Source organism: Halichoeres trimaculatus, unplaced genomic scaffold (genome assembly GCF_033239565.1).
Source record: "Halichoeres trimaculatus isolate MK-OKI-2021-1 unplaced genomic scaffold, fHalTri1.1 fHalTri1_scaffold_21, whole genome shotgun sequence".
NCBI lineage: Eukaryota > Metazoa > Chordata > Actinopteri > Labriformes > Labridae > Halichoeres > Halichoeres trimaculatus.
The window spans coordinates 3,929,885-3,951,727 of record NW_027437199.1 but is presented as its reverse complement, the minus strand read 5'-3'; the positions used below and the strand labels follow the sequence as shown (position 1 = coordinate 3,951,727).

The 21,843-nt window shown below is 38.3% G+C and overlaps 1 protein-coding gene across 1 annotated transcript; it reads left to right on the top strand.

Moving 5' to 3' along the window:
* The first annotated feature begins 6,775 nt into the window (after positions 1 to 6,775).
* myrfl (myelin regulatory factor like) lies at positions 6,776 to 16,980 on the top strand. Its single transcript, XM_074697804.1, has 23 exons — positions 6,776 to 6,848; positions 7,213 to 7,306; positions 7,775 to 7,836; positions 8,531 to 8,954; positions 9,588 to 9,803; positions 9,892 to 10,087; positions 10,376 to 10,452; positions 10,939 to 11,049; positions 11,133 to 11,226; positions 11,326 to 11,526; positions 11,697 to 11,805; positions 11,900 to 12,009; positions 12,130 to 12,275; positions 13,805 to 13,966; positions 14,044 to 14,115; positions 14,208 to 14,254; positions 14,338 to 14,499; positions 14,606 to 14,653; positions 14,764 to 14,848; positions 15,315 to 15,389; positions 15,519 to 15,630; positions 15,935 to 16,006; positions 16,888 to 16,980. Exons 1-23 carry the CDS (start codon positions 6,776 to 6,778, stop codon positions 16,978 to 16,980), a joined length of 2,841 nt encoding a protein of 946 aa, XP_074553905.1.
* The last annotated feature ends 4,863 nt before the right edge of the window (positions 16,981 to 21,843 follow it).

The window sequence follows — 21,843 nt, the reverse complement described above, 5'->3', positions numbered from 1 at the left end:
AATAAAAGCATGAATCTGAATTTTTGAGCCACACAATCACTGTTGCATGAACATTTTGTAAACTATCAGACGTTTCATTTTGACGAACAACATGTGTAGGGGCGGAGTCTTGCTTTGTGGCTCCGCCCAATGCTGCAACCACAGAAACATTGAAAAAAACAGGCTGTTTGAATGTCCTATGTGTGGCAGTTTAACTGCTGCACTTTTAAAATCAGCACTTAAAAAGACAAAAAAGAGTTCTTGTAAAGATGGTTCACCTGTTTCCTCTCTTGCTGTAAACTTTTGTAAAATAATGATGAGTTTTGTGTCGTTTTAGCTTCCAGGGTGAAGTTTTTTTTTAGTCTTGTGACGTCAATAAAACAACAACGTGGATGTAACTGCACCAAAGTGTCTCGCTGTGTTTTATGAATCATCCGTACGATCGCACATCAGGCGTGATTGAGGCCAGAGTGACGCAGTTTCAGATGGAAACGGATTAAAATATGAACAATTACACAATGAGCCACCGCAGCATGAAGAGCTGAACAGTTTCCCCACCGTGAAAGTCATCGAGCCACATGAGCAGAAAGTCAAGTGTTTTCAAAGACAAACTGAGGCTTCCTGCAGCACTCACTTCCTTTGTAAAGAAGATAGTGTATATTAATGAAAGTACAACACTATTTAAAGTAAAATCAATTCTTATTTTCATATTATATGAAAAATATCTCTAAGCTGTCCTCAGAAATACATGTGTAATATTTTATTATTGATTAAAGGTAAAAAAAAAAATATTGTCAGATATTTCTGCTTATTTTATGAGGGGCTTTCATTTATTTATCCGTCTATTGATTTATTTATTTATTTATTATGTATTTCTTAATGTATTAATTCATTCATTTATGTATTTATTTTTATCTTTTTATTTTTTATTATTATTTTCAATCTTTTGATTTTATAATTATTTTTCATTATTTATCCATTAATTTTATTTTTATTCTTTTATTTATCAATTATTCTAATGTTATTTTTTATTTGTCTATTTATTTTATTCTACTATTTTTTTATTCATCTATTTATTCTATTTTTATTGTTATTATTTATTTGTCCATCTATTCTACTATTTTTTTCTATTTGTCTAATTTTGTCATTATAATTTTTATATTTCTATTTATTCTTTTATTGTTATTTTTTATTTGTCAATTTATTTTATTATTAATTTTATATATTTCTATTATCATTATTATTTTTTATTTATCTATTTATTTTATTATTTATTTTGGAAATATCTCACACAAAATTTAGATATTGATTATTTTTTATCTATCAATTTATTTTATTATTTATTTTGGAAATATCTCACACAAAATTTAGATATTAATTATTTTTTATCCATCAATTTATTTTATTATTTATTTTGGAAATATCTCACACAAAATTTAGATAGTTATTATTTTTTCCATAAAAAGGACTTCCTCACAGGTGTCTTTTCTTTAAACAGGATGTTGCCCCCTTGGTCAAGAGAAGCTGCTGAAAGCAGGATATTCAGGTTTTTGTATGGGCAGTTGAAAACTGAAGGTACTTTAGCTTCTTGAAGTAAATTATGACTTCTGAATGGGTTATTTTTCTTCAAACAATCTGAGAATTGGTTATGAAAATCAAATCCTTAATTAAAGCTTTATCCATCCCTCCATGTATCCGTTCATTAGGGGTCACGTCACGGTGGCAGGATGGTCCAGGAGACAATAATCAAAAACTAGAACGAATTAAGAAAAAGTTCTCGGGAACAAACTTTAAGGTTTCATTGAGAAATTTGTGAGTTCAATGACATTTTGATAATTTGCAGTTAACACGTATTTCGTGTCATTTCAGAGCTGATATTTATATCCAGATAGAAGTGAGTCACCGTGATTTTAAACAATCGCACAATTACCCAGAAGGAATAATGAAGAAACTGGAGCAATGACTCATTGTTTGTTGTTTCTGCTGTGATTTAATTCACTTAAACGTAAGAATCGCGCTCGGAAACTCCACATGAACCAGGAGAGAAGCATATCTGATCTTCCTTTGGAGGGTTTTCTACTCTGATGGATTTGATCCAGACCAGTTTGATGTTAAGAGTTTAAAATGCCACAAAATCCTTCTATTGTGTGCATTTTATTATTTCATTACTCCAAACTCTCCCTTTATGAATTGATTATTGGGTTGAATTTACAGACCAACCTCCCAAGGATCGACTGTTTTCCCTCTGAGTAGTTAAAGCCACTGATGTTTTTCATGAAATATAACTTAAATCATTATCAAAGTGCAGATGATTGACAAAGTTACGATGGTGTTGTTGTTATGTGAGATCTGGGTCGTAAACCTCGGCTGATAAGAAGACAAAGGAGTGATTGAATATGTATGTGAGATAAGATAAGAGTGAGCTGTAAAGTTATTGTTAAACTGATTCTTTTTTCTGAAGAATATTTAATTCACAGAAGACGCCAGGAGGTCAGAGGTCACAGGGACGAGAGTGGGAATAAAACGTAAAATCACTCATCCACCAAAAAACCTGGCAAAGGTTTAAAGACCTTTGAAAACAAGTGAGATCATCTTAAAAAGGTCGCTCTGTCTCAAAATAGTTGAATAATGTCGATTTTTTTTTCTAGTTTTATTTTCTTGTTTGCTGTTCAGTTAATTTCCTGTTGGTTTAAGTTTAAAAAAAACTTCTTTGATGAAACTCATGTGGAAAACCACAACAGCTTATAAAAAAAAAAACCTTTTGTTTTTGTTTTTGTCTGTGTATTTAGCACCACATTACAAACTTCCTTTAGAGAAAACTTCCTCGTAAATCTCGAGCTATTTATTGAGTCATAAAGAGTCGTAGTTGTTTTATTTCTCGATATATAAAGTCATCTACGAGCTGTTTTTAAGACTTTCTTCACACGACCAGGGATCAAATTAAAACCTCAAACTTTAATCTGTTTACATTTGAGGGACTGGATAAGTGTGTCAGCAATAATTGGGTCAGCATGGTTAATGAGTTTGATTAAAGTGGGAAAATAATGCAAAATAGCGCCATCATCTGGTCACTCACAAGCTGACACTAACTTATCAGGAAATGTTAAATATGACCATATTCTTTTGTTAAATACAGCAATTCAAATTTTCTTCTCTGCTGTCAGCAATATGGTGAAGGAACAATAATCCTACACTGCCCCCTGCTGGCCAAATGACAGACAGGTGCATGAACAACAGCCCCTATTTTCATAGATATATAAAAGACATAAATGTTAGAAGGGGTGTATAAATAAAAGACTGGATAGATAGATAGATAGATAGATAGATAGATAGATAGATAGATAGATAGATAGATAGATAGATAGATAGATAGATAGATAGATAGATAGATAGATAGATGGATGATAGATAGATAGATAGAAAGATAGATAGAAAGATAGAAAGATAGATAAATAGATAGATAAATAGATAGATAAAGAGATAGATAGATAGATAGATAGATAGATAGATAGATAGATAGATAGATAGATAGATAGATAGAGAGAGAGATAGAGAGATAGAAAGATAGATAAATAGATAGATAGATAGATGGATGATGGATATATATATATATATATATATATATATATATATATATATATATATATATATATATATATATATATATATATATATATATATGATATCCAGCCACCTGTTATCAGGGAGCAGGTGTGTAAATGGGGTTGTGGGCGGGCTTTGTATTGGAGATTTTTGATTGACAGGTGATTGGTCCAATACAGTGACAGCAGGAGCACAGAGTGTGGAAATGGACAAAATGACAAGTCAATAACTGTTTATAAATAACCTACTTCATCAAACATTGATAATTTGGCTTGTATATTAAGACTTTATGCTGGTTGCAGTATTTTTCATTCAGAGTTATATCTTGTACATTGTGGTATCATAGTTTAGACTATTGTTCTGCTGTTACAAGTTAAATTAAAACCTTGTTTTTCCCTTAACATGACTCTAGATCTGGGATCCCATAATATATGTCTACAAATGAAAAACTGATTCTCTATTTAGATAACTCAACTCAACTCAACTCAAAATGATTCATTAAGCACTTTAAAACAGAGTGCTGTACATAAAAGTAGTGAAGCAATAAATAATTAAAAATAAAACAAATAAAACAAATAAATCATTACAACAACGGTGCATGTAGTAAAATCATTCTTACATTGTTCTAAAAATAATTTAAAACAATTAAACAATTAATAAAAAATAAAAAAAAAAATAAAAAAAAAACATAAAACTCTAAAACATGAGCAGAGTCTCAAGCTGGGTTAAAAGCCAAAGAATAAAAATAGGTTTTAAGACTTTTTTTTGAAGCGGACAGTGAGGGGGTTTGCCTTATGTGGAGGGGGAGCTTGTTGCACAATTTAGGTGCGGCGACTTAACTACTTTATCAAATATAATTCATTCTTTAAAAAACCGTTCAATACGTCTTTAGCGCCCTCTGCTGGGTTAACAGGAGCATCCATTTTTGCCTCTAAAACCTTGAAAGTAGGCTATACATCAAGGCCATCTTAGTATTTACTTCTGACATACAGTAGATAAGGTGTGTGTGTGTGTGTGTGTGTGTGTGTGTGTGTGTGTGTGTGTTCTGTTATTTAGTACTTATGAGGTCCAGTGTAAGTTTTGAACCATCTGAGGACGTTCTTAAACTCACAGCTACAGCAAAACAAGTTGAACAGTCAGCTATTATTTAACAGCTTCTTTGAGGCTTTACTGTGTTTTAAAAGTCTGCTGCATGTTTCCAGTATTTATGCTAAGCTAGGCTAAGCCAAGCTAATAGGCTGCCTGTTTTAACTTTCGATCTACAGTGCAGACTTTCCGTTTACCTCCAAGGATACAGCGAGGAGAAGAAGCAGGGAAGCAAAGGTTGAGGTAAAAATTTAAGAGACCAGAATGAGTGCCAACAGCGGTCCTCAGAAGAATAGCATTTCCTGTCTGTGTCTGGATAAACTTCCAGTAAAATGACTGGTCGGTTTATGGCCTCATCTCTCAAACACACACAGGTGTGTTACTGCCTGCGTCAGGTGTGTGTCTTCACCTTTTCCTGTTCAAAGCTCAAAGTTCAGCTGGTAGGTAGAGACGGTACGCAGACGCCACAGGAGGACGGATAATCGCCTAAAAGGACACATTTACTTCCAATAAAAGACCAGGAGAAGACTTCACAGATTTGGAAAAGCTGCCTGATCAAACACCTGGATCAGGTCAGAGATGGATTGTACCTGAGGACGAGAGTTTTGGATTAACTGAGATATTCTGATTCACTGTGACGGCCATCTTGGAGGATAGGTGTGTTTGAGCAAACATGTCTGCTGCTGTTTCAGGTCGAGCTGCTGATTTTTCTTCAAACGGGGAAAATCAAGACTTTATCCTGGGTTTTTCAGCTCAGGTTTATCTTAGAAGACCTGTGAGGGAAGATATAAAAACATTGAGGAATAACTGCAAGATTTTATTTAAAAAGAAAAAGTCTATTTGTGCCAAAAAGGGCTTCATCTAGTTTTTGCATTTCTACACATCTTTACAGTTTGATAAAGGCTTTGCATAATAATATTTCAACCTGTAAATCATTTAATTAAGTAATTCCAATTTAAAATGCTGTTAAATAGATGAAATAAAAGTAGTTCCAATTCAACTTTTGTTACTCTTTAAGCTGAACTACACTACTACTTTTAACACACTAAGTGATTTTTTTAATGACACATCTTTAGCTCCATATGTGTCCTGATGACGCCAAATTTTGTAGCTTGAAATGAACCTTTTTTAAAAGATTTAGTGTCATATTTCTGATCTGTTGCTGTACAGTGTAAATTTTGAATCCCATTGGACCATCACACAAGTTTTGTGCTAATATATATTTTGCATATTCAACATTTCGTCCTTAAGAGGGGTTTCGATTGTAATATGCAAATTAATTTCACTCAACAGTTGGGATAATGATATAAAAATATTCATTGTGAGTTACATTTGACATTGAAATTAAAAGGGTTGATGTTTCTTTTTCTCATAAATCGCAACAAGGACACAAAGAAGAAGAACCACAACTGCTTAAACTAAAATTGCACCAAGATATTTAATCTCTTTAATTGTGGAAATACCTCATTGTAATAAAAATAAGCTATATTAAGCTGATACAAATCTCATTTCAAAATTTTAAGGATTCAATTTTCTCAGCAAGTCATTTAAAGTTCCTGTGCAGCTTTCTGTTTCAGTCGCTTTTGGCGCCCCCTCTGGACAAACTAATACATATTATCTGTCTTTAGGTTTTGTCCTGTATATGTTCTGATGGGATTTCTGGAAAATAGTCTCTCTGCTAACCATCTTGTTTGCTTGTGGACATTTCTGAAATTCAGTTCATTTCATAACGAGCTCCCCACAGGAGCTTTAAGTCAGTGATTTATCTTTCCTTAAATGGCTGAATAACTATTTATTGTACAAACATAAGACTGTTATTTTTTTTCTCTTTTTTAAAAAACTTGTTTGGTGGGTTCTGCTGATATTACATGATGTTTCAGTGTAGTAACAACTTAAATTTATCAATCTGTCCACAGGGGTCACCAAACAGATGCAATCCTAGAGTTCCTTACAGGAGCTTTAATTAAAAAGAATAATAATGATAATGTATAAAACTTTTTTTCAAGTTCAGTGAATCTGATAATTATCATTCTGTTCAGCAGCTTGAGGTGCAGTTACTCCTGATCCCCTCCTGACCACCAGGGAGCAGCGCCTCCTGCTGGGCAGCATGGAGTCAAGAGCAGGCCGCCTGCCTCCCCAGGTGCTGGGGGAGAACGAGGCGCTGCAGCAGTTCTTCAACGGTAAGAATTAAATTTTTATCCCATAACATCAAAGATGTAATGCTATGCTCTTTCTTATCTGTAAGATTTAAGAACTTTAGAAAATAGTGTTATTACGAGTAAATCAGGAGGTAGTGGAGGTGGTCGTGGTTTTTGAGGATCTGAGTCTCAAGGGGAGATTTAAGTAATCTATCTGATGTGGGTTAGTTGGGGACATTAAGGAGCCTTTTTGAGCCTTTTTTTTGTATATGACCATCAAATGCAGCTTTGTTAGGTCTTTCAGGGACACCTCAGGTAGACCAGGTAGATATAACAGTCCTTGAACTTCACACTGACTCAGGCTGTCAGAGTCGAGGCAGATTTATAACCCTGTGTCTGTGTGCAGGTCAGGATGTGAGCGGTGTGTTGGACAGCTCTGTCCCCGTCGATACGAGCATCCTGGAGCAGTACCTCAGCAACGACATGGACCCCAACAGCTTGTAAGACCCACTCCACACTTCACCTTCCCTTTCTGTGTTTGATTACTGATCAGGCAAATCAGGTTCAGTCTAAAATCAAAACACAGGACCTCATATGACATCCAGGTTTATCTTTTCAATCTGAGTGAAGCTGCAAAGTGAAGAGAAACCAGCTGCATCACCACTTAGGGACTCACATGTAGTTATATAACACGCTTACACACACACACACACACACACACAACACTGACCTATTTGCTTATCAGCAAAGTGAAGGCCATAAATAAATCAAGGAAAAAGGTAGCTCCATACAGCAGCGGCGGTTAATTATTATTATAAATTCACTTTATCAAACACCTAAAATGTAACACGTTTAACAGGAAGTCAATGTAAAAAAAAATGATACGACCTTCGTGCTGACAAGATATAATTATGTGTTTATGATAATTTCTGTAAAGTTTGATTTTTATTGGTTTGGTTTTTTCCCAGCATGCTCCCTGACTCTCCTCCTGACTCGAGCTCAGAGGCCTGTTCACCTGCCCAGATACCAGGTAACGTTCAGAGCGTCAAATATTTATCGCAAGAATAGTATCAGTGTAGATTAGGATTAGCAAAGGCTAATTATCACTACAGTTTAATTGCCAGATCAACGTAACTTTATCCGCCCAAATAGAAAATCAAACAAAGACCGTTTTTGGCAAAACTTAAAGTCCACAGTGTGATTATTAACACCCATGTGAGCTCTAACTGGGACTAAATCTATGAAATCTGGTCTGAAAGTCCAACACCATCCAGTTTTTAATAGCTAAAACATTGCTACAACATCAGCAAGTCTTCAGTGTCCTTTTGACATGAGTAAATTAGCTAGAAGCTAACTCTGGTGCCTCTGCTGGTTCCTCTTGTTAGAGACCTTGCCCGAACAAAATAAACTTATAAATAACTAATATCTTAAAAAAGACAACTGGAATGTCTTAAAAAAGTGTGGGTACTGAAAGTTTAGCCGAAGCATGCTAGGCTATTTTGCTAGCATGGAACAGCAAAACAGTTAAAATAGCTCACGAGTCCGACTTAAATGTTTCTCAAAGTACTTTCCTTAAAACTTGGTGTTAAACACACTTCGAAACCTCTTTGTCGATCTAAATAAGTAGCAAATTAGCTGAGCTATCATATCGATAGCCAGCAGGCTTGCTTTGGTAAAAAAACATAAACAAATGTGTAAATATACTTTACTCTTTCATTCAGCAGACTTCAATCGTGAGCCACCATATTGGTACAACCAGCAGATGCCACAGGAAGTGTTTCAGCCAACACAACGTCGCATCCCCTCGTCGTCCTGCCGCTTTAAGGATCAGGACGCCATCCTGGCCCAACAGGAGCTGCTGACCCACAATCACCTCCGCAGTTTGGGCCTCACAAACACTTACATCAAGACTGGGACCTCACCTGGCCCTGCACACCAACATGCACACCACTCGTCAGAAAGCACGCACTACCAAAGCCCTGACAGCTGCTCGCGTGTGTATGCCCCGCCCACACCTCCTTCCCCACCAGTGCCTCACATGAACAGTTATGCTACAGGCTGCACTGGTCCGGGTCAAGTCCCAGATGTAGTCACACCCTCTTCAGCTTGTTCAGTTCGGCTTGGCTACAGCTCTACAGCACATGACCGGTAAGCATCTTCGTCAGGCATGAAACTAGAAACTTGACTATTGCCGAATAAAATTGCCTAAATCTAGCAGGGGGCTGCTGTGTTAGAGAGAATAGGTTGAATGAAAACAACAAAAATCCAATGATAGGAACCACTGAGCACCAATGTCCGCGAGCTAACTTGTGCTTTAGGCGGTCCAAAACAGGTGCAAAAATGGCGACCCATTCTTGATAGATCTGGAATTCCTCTTATTGCCCCAAGAGGAACTGGACACATTTGCCGAGGATGCTGGCAATCACAACTAACTTGCCCAGCAAGCTGACTTTATATCCCTCACAAAGGTTAGGATAAGAAAATAGCTGGATAGATCATAGATTTGCAAATAATGTCCCAAGTAAGAACAAAGATATGGAAAACAGTGGAGGAACTACAACATTGCCTTGTGGAGCACCACATAACTTGCAGTAAAGGCCAAAGCTGGGGACAAGAAAGTATCATAGGGGCAACACCTTACCAGGTCTAGCAATGTCAAAATTAAGCAGCCCCTACTAACAGATTTCACCATATTGATAACTTTTTAAAGTCTGAACCGTATTTAACCAGTCAGACTTTTTCATCGTGAGTTCTAACTCTGTTGTTCTGACCCTTCTTCAGCTCCCCGGACACTAAAAAAAGGAGAAGATCTGAGTCTACTGAACCTTCTGCTGGGTTTGAAGCTTCCAGTGGTGAAGGGGACAGAACTCCTGGTGGTAGTGTCGGGAATTGCACAGGTGGTGGTGGACTGAGTATAGTACCCAACCAGCTGCTGACTTGGGATCAGTACAGGCCGGAACATTGGAGCATTATATACAATGGCAGCTACCAGACAGTGTGAGTACAGAGTCAGTTCCTCCACTACTTGTTGGAACATTTTGGTCTGATAGACTTCTTAAAGACAGCTGTTCTTCTGTTGGGACAGGTCGCCGCCTGCCTACCACGTCGACACAGATAAAGGCTTCATCTACTCTGCAGCAGATGAGGCTTTTGTCTGCCAGAAGAAGAATCACTTTCAGGTCACTGTTCACATCGGTGTTGCTGCAGAACCACAGTATGTCAGGACGCCAAGTGGGCCCCAGCAGGTGGACCACTTCCTGATAAAGGTGTTTGGGATCAAGGTGGGTATGAGACTTTTCAACTTCCTAGTTGGAATCAGAGATGAGAGACCACAAGACCAATCAAACCAGCTAAGATCCTCACAGTCCAATTAGTCACAGGTCAATGGCTACAAATTGCACCAGAAGAATCTTGCTGACCAATATACATTGGTCGGAGTACCTGGTTGGTGACTTGCCAGGGGCTTACACATTGTCTTAAAAAAATGGACTGATTTAGCCCAACTCAAACATTTGGCAACAGAATCAAAGTACTTTCCAAAAATAACTTGTACCCCTTGTTCCTCGCAGCTTGAATCTCCAAGTCACCAGGTGACCATTGAGCAGTCCCAGTCAGACCGCACCAAGAAGTCCTTCCACCCTGTCAGGTAAATAGCAGCAGAAACAACCCTCTAAACCAGGATCTAGCCTGTTAGATCTTTACCCAACTGAGTCTTCTCTAGTTTGCCTCCATTGATGCTCAACAAGAAACTTCCCATGTGGGAAGAACAAGTCCACTCGGTACAAATTTAGTACCTATCGTTCATGTCTGCATTGTTTGCCAGTTTCGAGCCAGATGATTTTTGTTGGGAGCTTCCCACTCGAGCCCCAACACTAGATTCACAAATACCCAAACAAAGCACACAAAACTTGCCATAAAGGTCCAAACACTTAATGGTAGATGGATAGAGTTTCCGCTGAAGTAGCCAAAGAGAACTTCCCAAAGAACATTCAGCAAGGTACGTACTAGTCAGTGCCATCATCACAGTCACTGGTCTTGAATTTTTGTATTGCTTGCCAGCACTTCTTGTTTTCCATGCCACTCAAACCTTTAACAAAATGTCCTGTAAAGATTATTACTCATGTTCCTCCAGGGTCAGTCTGCCTGGAGGAAAGATCACCAAGGTAACACTTGGTCGGCTGCACTTCAGCGAGACGACAGCCAACAACATGAGGAAGAAGGGCAAACCAAACCCTGACCAGAGGTACGTGAGTAACCGTTGTTTAGTCATGTATAAATCTACTCATTAAGTTGGAGCTAGCTCCTTAGCGCTGTGTTTCCTTGTAGATATTTCCAGATGGTGGTTGGTCTTTACGCCTCGGTGGGAGGAGAGGAGACGTTCCTCCTCACAGCTCTCGTGTCAGAGAGAATCATTGTCAGGGTACGAAACCAGCTTTGAATCATCAACCACTGGTAAATCTGACCACTAAGAGGGTTTGGATATGTACGAATCTCCCCTCGATGTGTTTCCCCTCCACAGGCTTCTAACCCAGGTCAGTTTGAGATGGACGGAGACGCCTTGTGGCAGCGAGGGATGGTGCAGGACTCTGTGGTGTGTCAGGGTAGAGTTGGGATTAACACCGACTCCCCTGATGAGGCGCTGGTCGTCTGTGGAAATGCGAAGGTGATGGGCTCCATCATGCAGCCGTCTGACCGCCGCGCAAAGCAAAACATACAAGAGGTAAGACAAGCAACACATCCCAAATCCAGAGGTATTAGCCACGATGTTTGTGGTTACATGTTTATCATTTTGCAATTTGATGCCCCCTAGTGGTAGTGGCAGAAACTGCAGTCGTTAGAAGTTGGGTAAGACTCCTTGTTTTTTTTTTTGCTGATCTGTTTGTTTTTCAGGTTGACTCTGAGCAACAACTGAAGAGAATCACTCAAATGAGAATCGTTGAGTTCGATTATAAACCAGAGTTCGCCTCCACCATGGGAATAGACCACACCCACCAGACAGGTACGTGTCCCAAGCTACATTATTAGCATTAAATTAGGTGAGCGTGATCCATTTAGTGTTGTTATTTCTTTTAAGCATATTATTTACATTTCAGGTATAATAGCTCAGGAGGTGAAGGAGCTTTTGCCGTCAGCTGTTAAGGAGGTCGGCGACATCAGCTGTTCTGACGGTGACAAGATTCACAACTTCCTCATGGTGGACAAGGTTGAATTTCCGTCTTTTATTCTGCAGAAATAACATTTTATAGACTTAAACAGTTGAAGGTGTTTCTTAAAAATAATCATGTAACTTTGCTAATGATCCACACTGACATCCTCCCTCCAGGAGCAAATCTTCATGGAGAACGTCGGGGCGGTGCAGCAGCTGTCGAAGCTCACCGACAACCTGGAGACTCGAATCGTAGAGCTGGAGGGCTGGAACCGCAGACTGGCCAAACTCAAGAGTCTGACAGGCAGCCTGCGCTCCACCGGGTACTTTTTATACATTCAACTTTACGTTGAGTCAACAACAAATGTCTTATTCTGAGCAGTTTTCTGGTTTAGACTTCTCATTTAACCTAAAGTTGAAGAAAAAGCGTGCTGGTTATTCTGTCAAGTATCCAGCTGCATGGAAAATACTGATTAAATGTGTCTTAGTGGGTGTGCAAGAGCTCATGTGTTTAAGAGTGTTACATAATATCTGTATCCCTGTGTTATCAGTGCATTGAAGCAAATTAAGGTTCAAGGCCATGTGTGTGTCTGAAGGCTGCAAAGTGACTGTGTGTGAACAAAGGAGCAGAAAAGATTTCAATATCTGCATTTACATACGTATGTTTTTTGTGCAAAAACTACATTTTAAAAGTGGATGACATAACATCCCCAAAAGTGAAGCCAAAATACTAAGAAATTCATTACTGACTTGCTGCCTCACAAGGGGATTTTGGCTCCACTTTTGTACGATTAGAAAAGGTGGAGATGTGTCACCCATCTTTAAAGGTCCCTTATATGGATCATTGATGTCTTCATGAAATGGTAGTAACATGTTTTGGTCCAAAAAGCCAATAAATCAAGCACAGCAGCATTGTTTCCAGGCTCTCATAGCCCCTCTGTTCAGAACGCTCTGATTTAGTGGGCGTGGCCTTCATATGTAAATGAGCCACCGCTGATACCGCCTCGCTCTTCCACGTCACTGAGAGCGGCGCCACGAGCTCCGAGTGCACAATGTTTAGAAAACAGAGAAGCTCCTTTACCGTAACATTACAGGCTAAAACAACAGGCTAACCGCAGCTGAAGTTAGCATCCTGAAGCTAACACAGAGACAGGGGGGACACTGAGGAAAAGCTCTTCCATCTGCTCCACAGCACACAGCATTTAAAATACTCACATTTCCAGGGTCCCAGGTTTGTTGGAGGATGGTTGGTAATGCGCCTGGATTCAGGACCAGTCTATTCGCTAGCCCTCTGTTGGACTGTCCAAAGTTGGAAAAGCAGTCGGCCGTAAAGTGACTAGCACACACATGCAAAGTTTTACTGAGTGTAGCTGGAACATTTCCTTGATAAATGAACTCTAGACACTTAGTCTGTCTTCTTCTGAGATGGGAAGCTTGAGCATGGAACTCTGTGGCTGTTTACAGCCAAAAACAGAGCAGTGATGGCTCTTCAACTTTGGCATTCTCCTCCCTGCTGCTGGACAGATTTCTCCAATCAGGTCAGACTTGCTCCTGATTGGTCAAAAAAGGGAATCGCTGGCGTGGGCAAATCCCGGAAAATCCAAACAGCTCGTTTTAGGTCAGGATTTTACATTCACAAGCTCTACTAAGCACAGGTTTTGTCTTTAAATATCACATTTTGTGGGCTGGGAGGAAAGCCAAAGACCCGCTAATTTCAATAAGGGACCTTCGAAGTAAAAAAAATACATATAACGTTCAACCTTCTAGTTTGTCCCTCGGTGAAAGAAAAGTTAAATGTGTTTATCAGTTATTTTAGAGAAAGGAAATGAATTATTGTGTTTTTCACCGACAGGAAAACCAGGAAGCTCAGCGTTGTGTCGACAGCTCCAAGTCCTGAAATAAGTAAAGGCGGGAAAGGTCAAAAAGAAGGCGAGAGCCAGAAAAACAGCCACTGTCTGCAGCATAAAGTCTTCCAGGCCAGCATCTTCGCTCTTCTGACGACCATGGCGTTCTGGTGAGATATCACTGATAAGATGCATTAACTGTGAGGACTCGTTGATTGAAACACTCATGGTGTTTGGTTTTGTGCAGCGTCATCTCTATCACCGCTCTGTATCTGGTCAATATAAGAGAGGAAGACTCCAACCTTTACCCCGGCATCAGGTAGGAAAACCAGCATCTGCTTTTGTTTTGTGAATATAATTTCTTTCCATTCCTTCTTTTTGTTTTCTGATTTTCTCTTTTGTATCTTTTAGTAACGACACTCTGATCCCACCGCAGCCCACGGCCTGGAGCAGCACAGGTAACAAACACCTCGTAAAACAGGTCACTCAAACCTGCAGCGGTGCTCAAACAAAAAAGTTAAACGCAACTTTTCTCCATCAGTACCTCCGACCACTCCACCAGGCCCCTGGCCTCCACATGTGGACTTCTGTGACCTGCTGTACTGTGATCAGGTGTACTGCTGCTCTGCACCAGCAGAGGGCAGCACTGACTCCAACATAACCTCCACTGACTCCCCTGTAGACGAAAATCATAATATAACCGGTAAAAACAGCACGTTGCACATGCATAAAAAAAATAAAATGAAAGATAAAGTTTCATAATTTAACAAAATACTCCTCTTTAATTTTTGGTGTTTGTTGCTCGACAGAAACAAGAAGAAAAAAATTATATCAGAAGCTGAAAAGTGCCAGAGACTGTGAGTGTTTAGTATTCTACATTAAAAAAAAAAAAATCTGATAGCAGACAAAATCTACGTGGCAACATTTCATTGGTGCTGATATAATTCTGTGTTTCTGTCTGATTCAGGGACAAACACCACAATCCAGACCTTCATGATCAGAGAGAGTCAGCAGGTGATTGACAGCAAATACTGCCTGAGAGACGAGTGTGGGTAAGTGGAGACGTGAGAAAGGAAAAAATATTCATGTTTGGTGCCGCCTTTAAAAGTTGTTGATGCAAAATATGAAAAGTGTCCCTAATTTGGAGATTTTAAATCCAAAAACAGCACTTTAAAGAGAGGGTATTCTGCTTTCTCATATTTAAAGGTGGGTGTTCAGACTGAGGGTGTACAGATTTTCAAACCTCTAGATCTAAACGAGATTTTCATGAGACTTGCTGGCCTCAAACACCAAGGTCTTACCATAGCTCAGCCCCCAAAAGACCTCCAGAAGGCTGGCCAATCAGAGGGAAGCCGGAGGTGGGATTGGAAGCTTTAAAGAGACAGCGTCTAGATTGAAATGTTTCAGACAGAGGCTGATTTTTTTTTTATTTTAATCTGTGATTCTAGGAACTAAAATAGTTCAGTTTTCCTGCATTAATAAACAGAAGGAACTGATGATTTCCTGTCACTCTTCCAGGCCGGGCAGATACATCTTCAGAGTTCCCATCAGCCAGTTTGTTCCAGTCAACATGAGAGTCACTCTGCTCATGAAGTGAGTGATAAAATCACATCAGCTTCTAACATTTCCTCAATTATGGATCTGATAATTCCAAAGTGAAGGGTTGATAAAGTTCTTCTTCACGTTATCATGATTTTGTTTCCATTAACTGTTTCTGTGCAGTTCCACGGAGCTGCTGGTGGTTCATCTGTGCAGCTTCGACGAGTCAGCGGCCTGCTCCGCCGTCATGGACATAAACACAGTGACAGGGAGCAGATACCCATCAAACACACAGGTACATACGAGACAGAGTGTGTGTAGGTGTGTGTGTTGGGGTCACTGAGGTTCCAGCCCACTGACTCAGTTATCACGAGGGTTAAAAATGCATGACGTGTTGGGAAAACACCATGAATAATGGACGCCAGGCAGGGTTTTCCTCCCACTGTGACGGCAGCATGTTAATCACAGCTTCGCTAACTCTGATCCAGGACTATTAGCTTCGTTTAAGCTTCGTCTAAGCTTTATTTATCAAATAAGATTCAACTTTAATTTAGGAAAATAAGCGACATAATCATTATTTGGTGTTTTCGTCTCTGCAGGGAGAACATGAATGGCCTCTTCACGTGGCTCGACTTCGGCAGAGCTCGTATCACTTTCGCTCCGCTGTGGCTGTAAGAAACTTGGTTTTATCTGTTTCCTTCCTCATTTCTTATAAAATCTAATGTTTTTTGCACTATTCAGAAAGAAAGTAGTAAGATCAGAGGGTCTGACTCACAAGTTGTTGTTTTTGCAGCATTTATTGACTACATATTGAATTAAATGGTAACACTTTACTTTAGAGGTTCGCAAATTTCATCACACTTAGGTAAAAATTGGACAAAGTTTTTTCTTATGTCTTTAAAATTAGCACATAACTTCTTTAAAATAATGTCGAATTTTATTGTTGCAAGTCACAATTGGTAGGTCACTGTTTTTTTTCCAGTTTCTATGAAATTTACTCCAAATTGTACGGTAGGAAGGTGACGATAAGCAAATAGTTTATTTGAAATGAAATCACAACCCAGCACAAAATGTTTTTTGTAGTATCCCAACGTTTCTGCTATTTACAGAGAAGCAGTAAATAATTCAATTTCCCAATAAGCAGTTGATAGTTAACTATTTGTTATTTAATTTCACCAAGTTCTTTAGTGCCCAGTTTGCATATGCATAATTAAGATCACATGTAAAATGATAAACCTTTATTATCAGGCCTATAATGTTTTAAATGATACAACTGAAGGCTTCAGATGTGATATTCACCCAGAGTGGGGTTGTAAACTAGATAATTTTTACGAAATTCTCAGGAAAACTTGGGGGAAATTTCAAAGAAATACGATAAAATTTGTGGACCTCTAAAGTAAAGAGTTACGAGTTAAACTGATCCTTGAATCTTGTAATTGTCGAGTTAAGATCCTCATATGTTTGGGAACCAGTCTTCATATCCGGCTAGAATTTTCCTGTTTTTCTTTTAAGACTTTTGTATATTTCTCATGTTTTCATTCTTTTTCTTCAGGGTCAAGCAGACTGCAGTACCGACCACCACTACGCGGGGGCGTTCTTTACTGATTACTACTTCCACTTCTACAGACACTGCACCGACTTTTAGACACACTCTGCGTTTGTTAAATTATTCTGCCACCACCAAGATCACTTCTGTGTTTTAGGTTTTTGTGGAGTCAGAAATGTGTTTTTATTTTGATATTTGTCACGTTTGCTTTAAAAAAAGAAAAGTCTTTTTGTGAGACCAGCAGAAGAAGATTTCCAGATCAGACACACGTTGTTTTTAATTTAACTCTTTCAATCCTATGCAGTTCAATCATTAAGTCATACAGTTTGAATTACTCAGACTAAAAAGAGTTTGTAAAAGAGGAAAGACAAAAAGGATTATGTTTTTATTTTATTCTTTATTACTGTTTATAAAAAAATACAGCTCAAGGCCACAACGAGGAAAGAAAGATTTAAAGAGAATATATGAAACAAATTTTCACCAACAGAAAAATGATCCCCATGGAGTTACAACATCTTTCTCATAATGTAAAAAAATATTTCATTGGGTTTTTTTTTTTATAATTTTTTTGGTTTCTTTTTTGTGCAACTTTATTGTATTACTTTACAATTTTCTTTCTCTTCACTTTAAAACTTTTAGTCATTTCTGAACATTTTAAAAGCCTAAATTAAAGACTAAATTATAACTTTAATCTCAAGTTTTTTCTGACCGTACAACTTTGATCCTGTTCATTTTAAAATTTGTTTTTGTTAATTCACATTTTTTTCTTGTTCAACATTACTCTTTAATTGTAATTTTTTTAATATAAATTTACAACTTCTTAATTTGAATTCAAAACTTTAAACTCAAGACTTAAGAGTTAGTTCCTGTAAGTTAACTTCTTTTTTGTACATCTGCAGTTTAAATCATGTAAATTTATCAATTCATCTTTGTAAATACCTTTATTTTTTAATCTCTCATCACTTTCTTTTTGTTAATTTGTGATTTTATTCTCTAAATTTCGTTTTTTTCCATCCTCAGTGTGGCCAGAATCACTTTGTTATTAAAAACTGGTGAGGAATATGAAAACTAAACGAAGGAGATGTTGGAGTTTGGTTGGTGGGTGATGAATCATTTTGTGGATGTGTTCAACCTTCACCAAGCTTTATATATACACTCTTTAGTTATTTAGTTTGAGTGGCCTCAGTTATTGTAGATATTACGTTCAATCCATCACACCAAGGAAAAAGTTAAATTATGCAAGAATAATCTGTTTTCTTTCCAAACTGAAAAATCTTTATGTGACATTTTGTTTAAATGATGATTCAGTAAAAGGAAAAAACACGAGGTGTGTCTGACTGATGCCAAAGTGAGTTACTTATTTTAAAGTCTGAGTGTGAAAAAGTTCATATGTGCTGAAATGAAACCTGACTGCTCTGCTCTGAGTGTGATAAATAAATGTATTCACTTAAAATGTTTGATATGTTGGAGGATTAGTTTGTTAAACATATTGTTAATTGACTTTACAGGCATTAAATAACTGATACTAATCACCTGCCTCATCCTTTCTTAAAAAGTTAAACTTTACAGATGAGTTCCTGAAAAGTTGAGATGAGGTTTTTAAATGATTTTGTGTCACGCTGCAAATAATAACACATGAACTCTCTCAGGTGCTGTTACACACACACACAGTGCTCAAACACACACACTCACACTGATGACTAATTCAGGTGGAAACACCAAACTAATTAGGTGTCTGAGTCAAACGTCTCAGCTGCAGGGAGGAAGGTAAAGTTGCACTTAAACACAGAGCGATGGAGGTCCAGCAGGCGGTGAGTATCTCTGCTTTTTATGATGAGTTTGGACTGAACTTCCCTGATCATTATCTCATTATACAGACACACGTCTGTAAATGAAGGCATGGGGTTTTTGTTGTGAAAGTGGTTTTGATTCATGGTACGATTAGTAACGTCTACTGGTATTTCATTGGATCGCTTGCTTGCTAAACCAGAAGCTGTCCTGCACGTGCTAAGATTTGTTTTCTAAAGAAACTCTCACCATGATGTTTAGAAACAACCAGGGTAAATGTTTATTACAACTTTTTTTAGCTAATTTATTAATCATTTTTATCGGGAATAAAGGAATACAGGATAAATTTGTGCTATCACTTTGTCTGAAACTCTGAAAAGTCACAGACATCTAAAGATGACGACTTAGAAATACTTTAATGAATCTGTGAACTGTTCATCCAAACCGTCCAAAAACCAAGTGTAATGTTCCCTGGCTGATACAGGTAACTAATCTCTACTCAGCTGTCCGTGAGTGTGTGTGTGAGTGTGTGTGTGTATATGTGTGTGTGTGGTGTCATTTATCAGGTCATGGACTGACGGACAGATGTCTCCTGTCACCAAGGAAACTGACAGCGGGGAAACTTGTCTGTCTTCTTTCTCTTCCTCCAGACCTCTAAGAACGTGTGATTAACTGAAACTCTATCTTCTGTGTGTGTGTGTGTGTGTGTGTGTTTGTGTGTGTGTGTGTGTGTGTGTGTGTGTCCACTGTCTCCTGAATCTACATGTCAAGTATACTTTCTCCATCTCCAAAGTTCCCATTGGTATAATATAATTTGTATTTGCATTACAGTGTTAGCGCCTTTGTATAAACCAACCTACTTTACGGGGACAAAAAAGTTCCTGGAACTACTTTAAGATAACATCCTGATAAGGAACTAGAGGAAAAGTTCAGTCAGTTTAACTCTTATTGGTGCTGACTGAGAACTATTTTCTGTGTTTGAATCCACCTCACACCAAAAAGTTGTGTTACCACTAAGTTGTAACACATGCAATTCCAAGAACTACCACTAGGGGTGAGCAGCTGTATGAGCATGACTAGAGTTTGAGAACTTGATTGTCTGTCAAACAACTATTTTATTTTGTATTTAGAGTGTGTTTGTCCAACTCTTTAATACTGTCTGCGAGACAACACCATCAAGTTATGTGTTGACCAACGTGGAAAGTAATAATTAAAAAAAATATCTACGACGTAACATAGAAATTTGATTGGAATAAAGTCGGGGAAAAATATGAAAGTGAAATGTCCTGTTAGTGTTATATTTTTGTGTTAGCACTTTTAAATGTGTGTGTCCAAATAAGAAAGATGCATATTCACCAAAGATGCAGCACCTGCAATTCAAAGACCTTCCACCAGGGGGGAGTATGATGCCATGTGATTGTAACATGTTATGAAGGCGAACTCTATCAACCGCAAATGATCTTTAAGTAAAGAAAATACATTTTGTCATTCAAGTTGTATATTCACTATGAACACGCTGTCCAATGCGACATTTTTAACCCCGGGTCGGCTAATCTGTCTATGAGGGTCGTTAAAGCCCTGGAAGATAATTGGTTACGATTCAGGTCCAGGATTGTGATTGGAAAAAAATTTAGTTGCTGAAAGTCCATGAAGAGTGAGCTCTCGTGTCTTGTTTGTAGTGACATCAACACGGTGCATGTATGCTATAATTACAGTTCATGCAGTACCAAGGTTCACCACCAGGGGGTGAAACAGATATTGTGTTTGTCTATGATAAAAGACCCTGACTGGCTGCTCTTGTGTGTGTTTCAGGGAAGGTTGGGCAGTCGTCACTTGTCTCAGATCCGGGAGGAGTCGGACAGCAGAGAGCACAGGTAACTCAACACCTTGTGGCGTTATCAACTTTAAGCATTAAAATAAAATTGAATTCAGGATTTTTCAAAGATGAAGTCAGTTCTCTTAAATGTAGATTTGAAACCATGACTATTTCCTCCTGGGTTTTTAAATTTAACGAAAATAATTATTTCTGAAATGTACAAATTTAATTTTTGAAATATCATAAGAATAAAAAATAAAAGATGTGAACAAATATTAGCCCTAATGGAAACTTTGCTGCTATCTGGAGCGGCACAGGAAACTCAGTCTGGCCCGACAATCTGATAACTTTGTGTGTGTGTGTGTGTGTGTGTGTATGTGTGTGTGTGTGTGTGTGTGTGTGTGTGTTTGTGAGTGTGTGATACTTTGAAATGAAGCATGACCTTCAGGGATTCGTTACTGTGATCAGACCCGACTGTAAACAAATCTGTATGGAAACTGGTTTACATTAAAGAGTGTGTGTGTGTGTGTGTGTGTGTGTGTGTGTGTGTGTGTGTGTGTGTGTGTGTGTGTGTGTGTGTGTGTGTGTGTTGGCATAGAGATCCAGTTTGAACATATAGCAACTTGATAATGTGAAATATGAGCTTCTTGTCCCTCCCTCTCTCTTTCTCCATCAGTACCTGTTTCCTTCCTCCGATCATCCAGACGCAGCGGCGCACAGGTGAGACAGGTCGACCAGGTGTGGATGAGGCACGCAGACAGGAAGTGAACAGAGAGTCCTGCCAGACATCTTTGGCTTTGATGGAGGAGCAGGGGAAGCTGGAGGACAACAGGAGCCTGCTGGAGGAGGTAATGAAAAATAATTTATTTTTTACCTCACCGCTCTCTAAAAATACTTAAGGATGTTTCTGGTGATAAATTATTGAAATGTGATTACAAAAATATCTTTTAGAAAACGTTTAAAAAAATCTTGGAATAAAGTGTGTTATGGAATGTGAAAGTATTTGCACCCCTGGTGGGAGACCTTGGTACTGCAGCTTTAACTTTTTCATGTGTTTTTAATATTTTCTCCAACTTTCTTTCTGTAGCTCGCAGTATTTGTTAGTTTAAATGTTTATTTCACATCTATTCTAACTATCTGTCTTGCTATAAGCCATACTCTTGCCAGCCAGTAGGGGGAGCTCTTAAAATTTTCGGGTAGCTACTGCTCTCTTCATGATCTTAACCAGTTTGTTTTGTTTTTTAGCTGGGCCGGATCGAGGCGGAGCTCCGAGAGTCTGTGCGGCTGGATGTCGAGCGCCAACGAGAAGCTGAATTCCTCCGTCAACAAGAAAACAAAATGCTAAGAAGAGATCTATA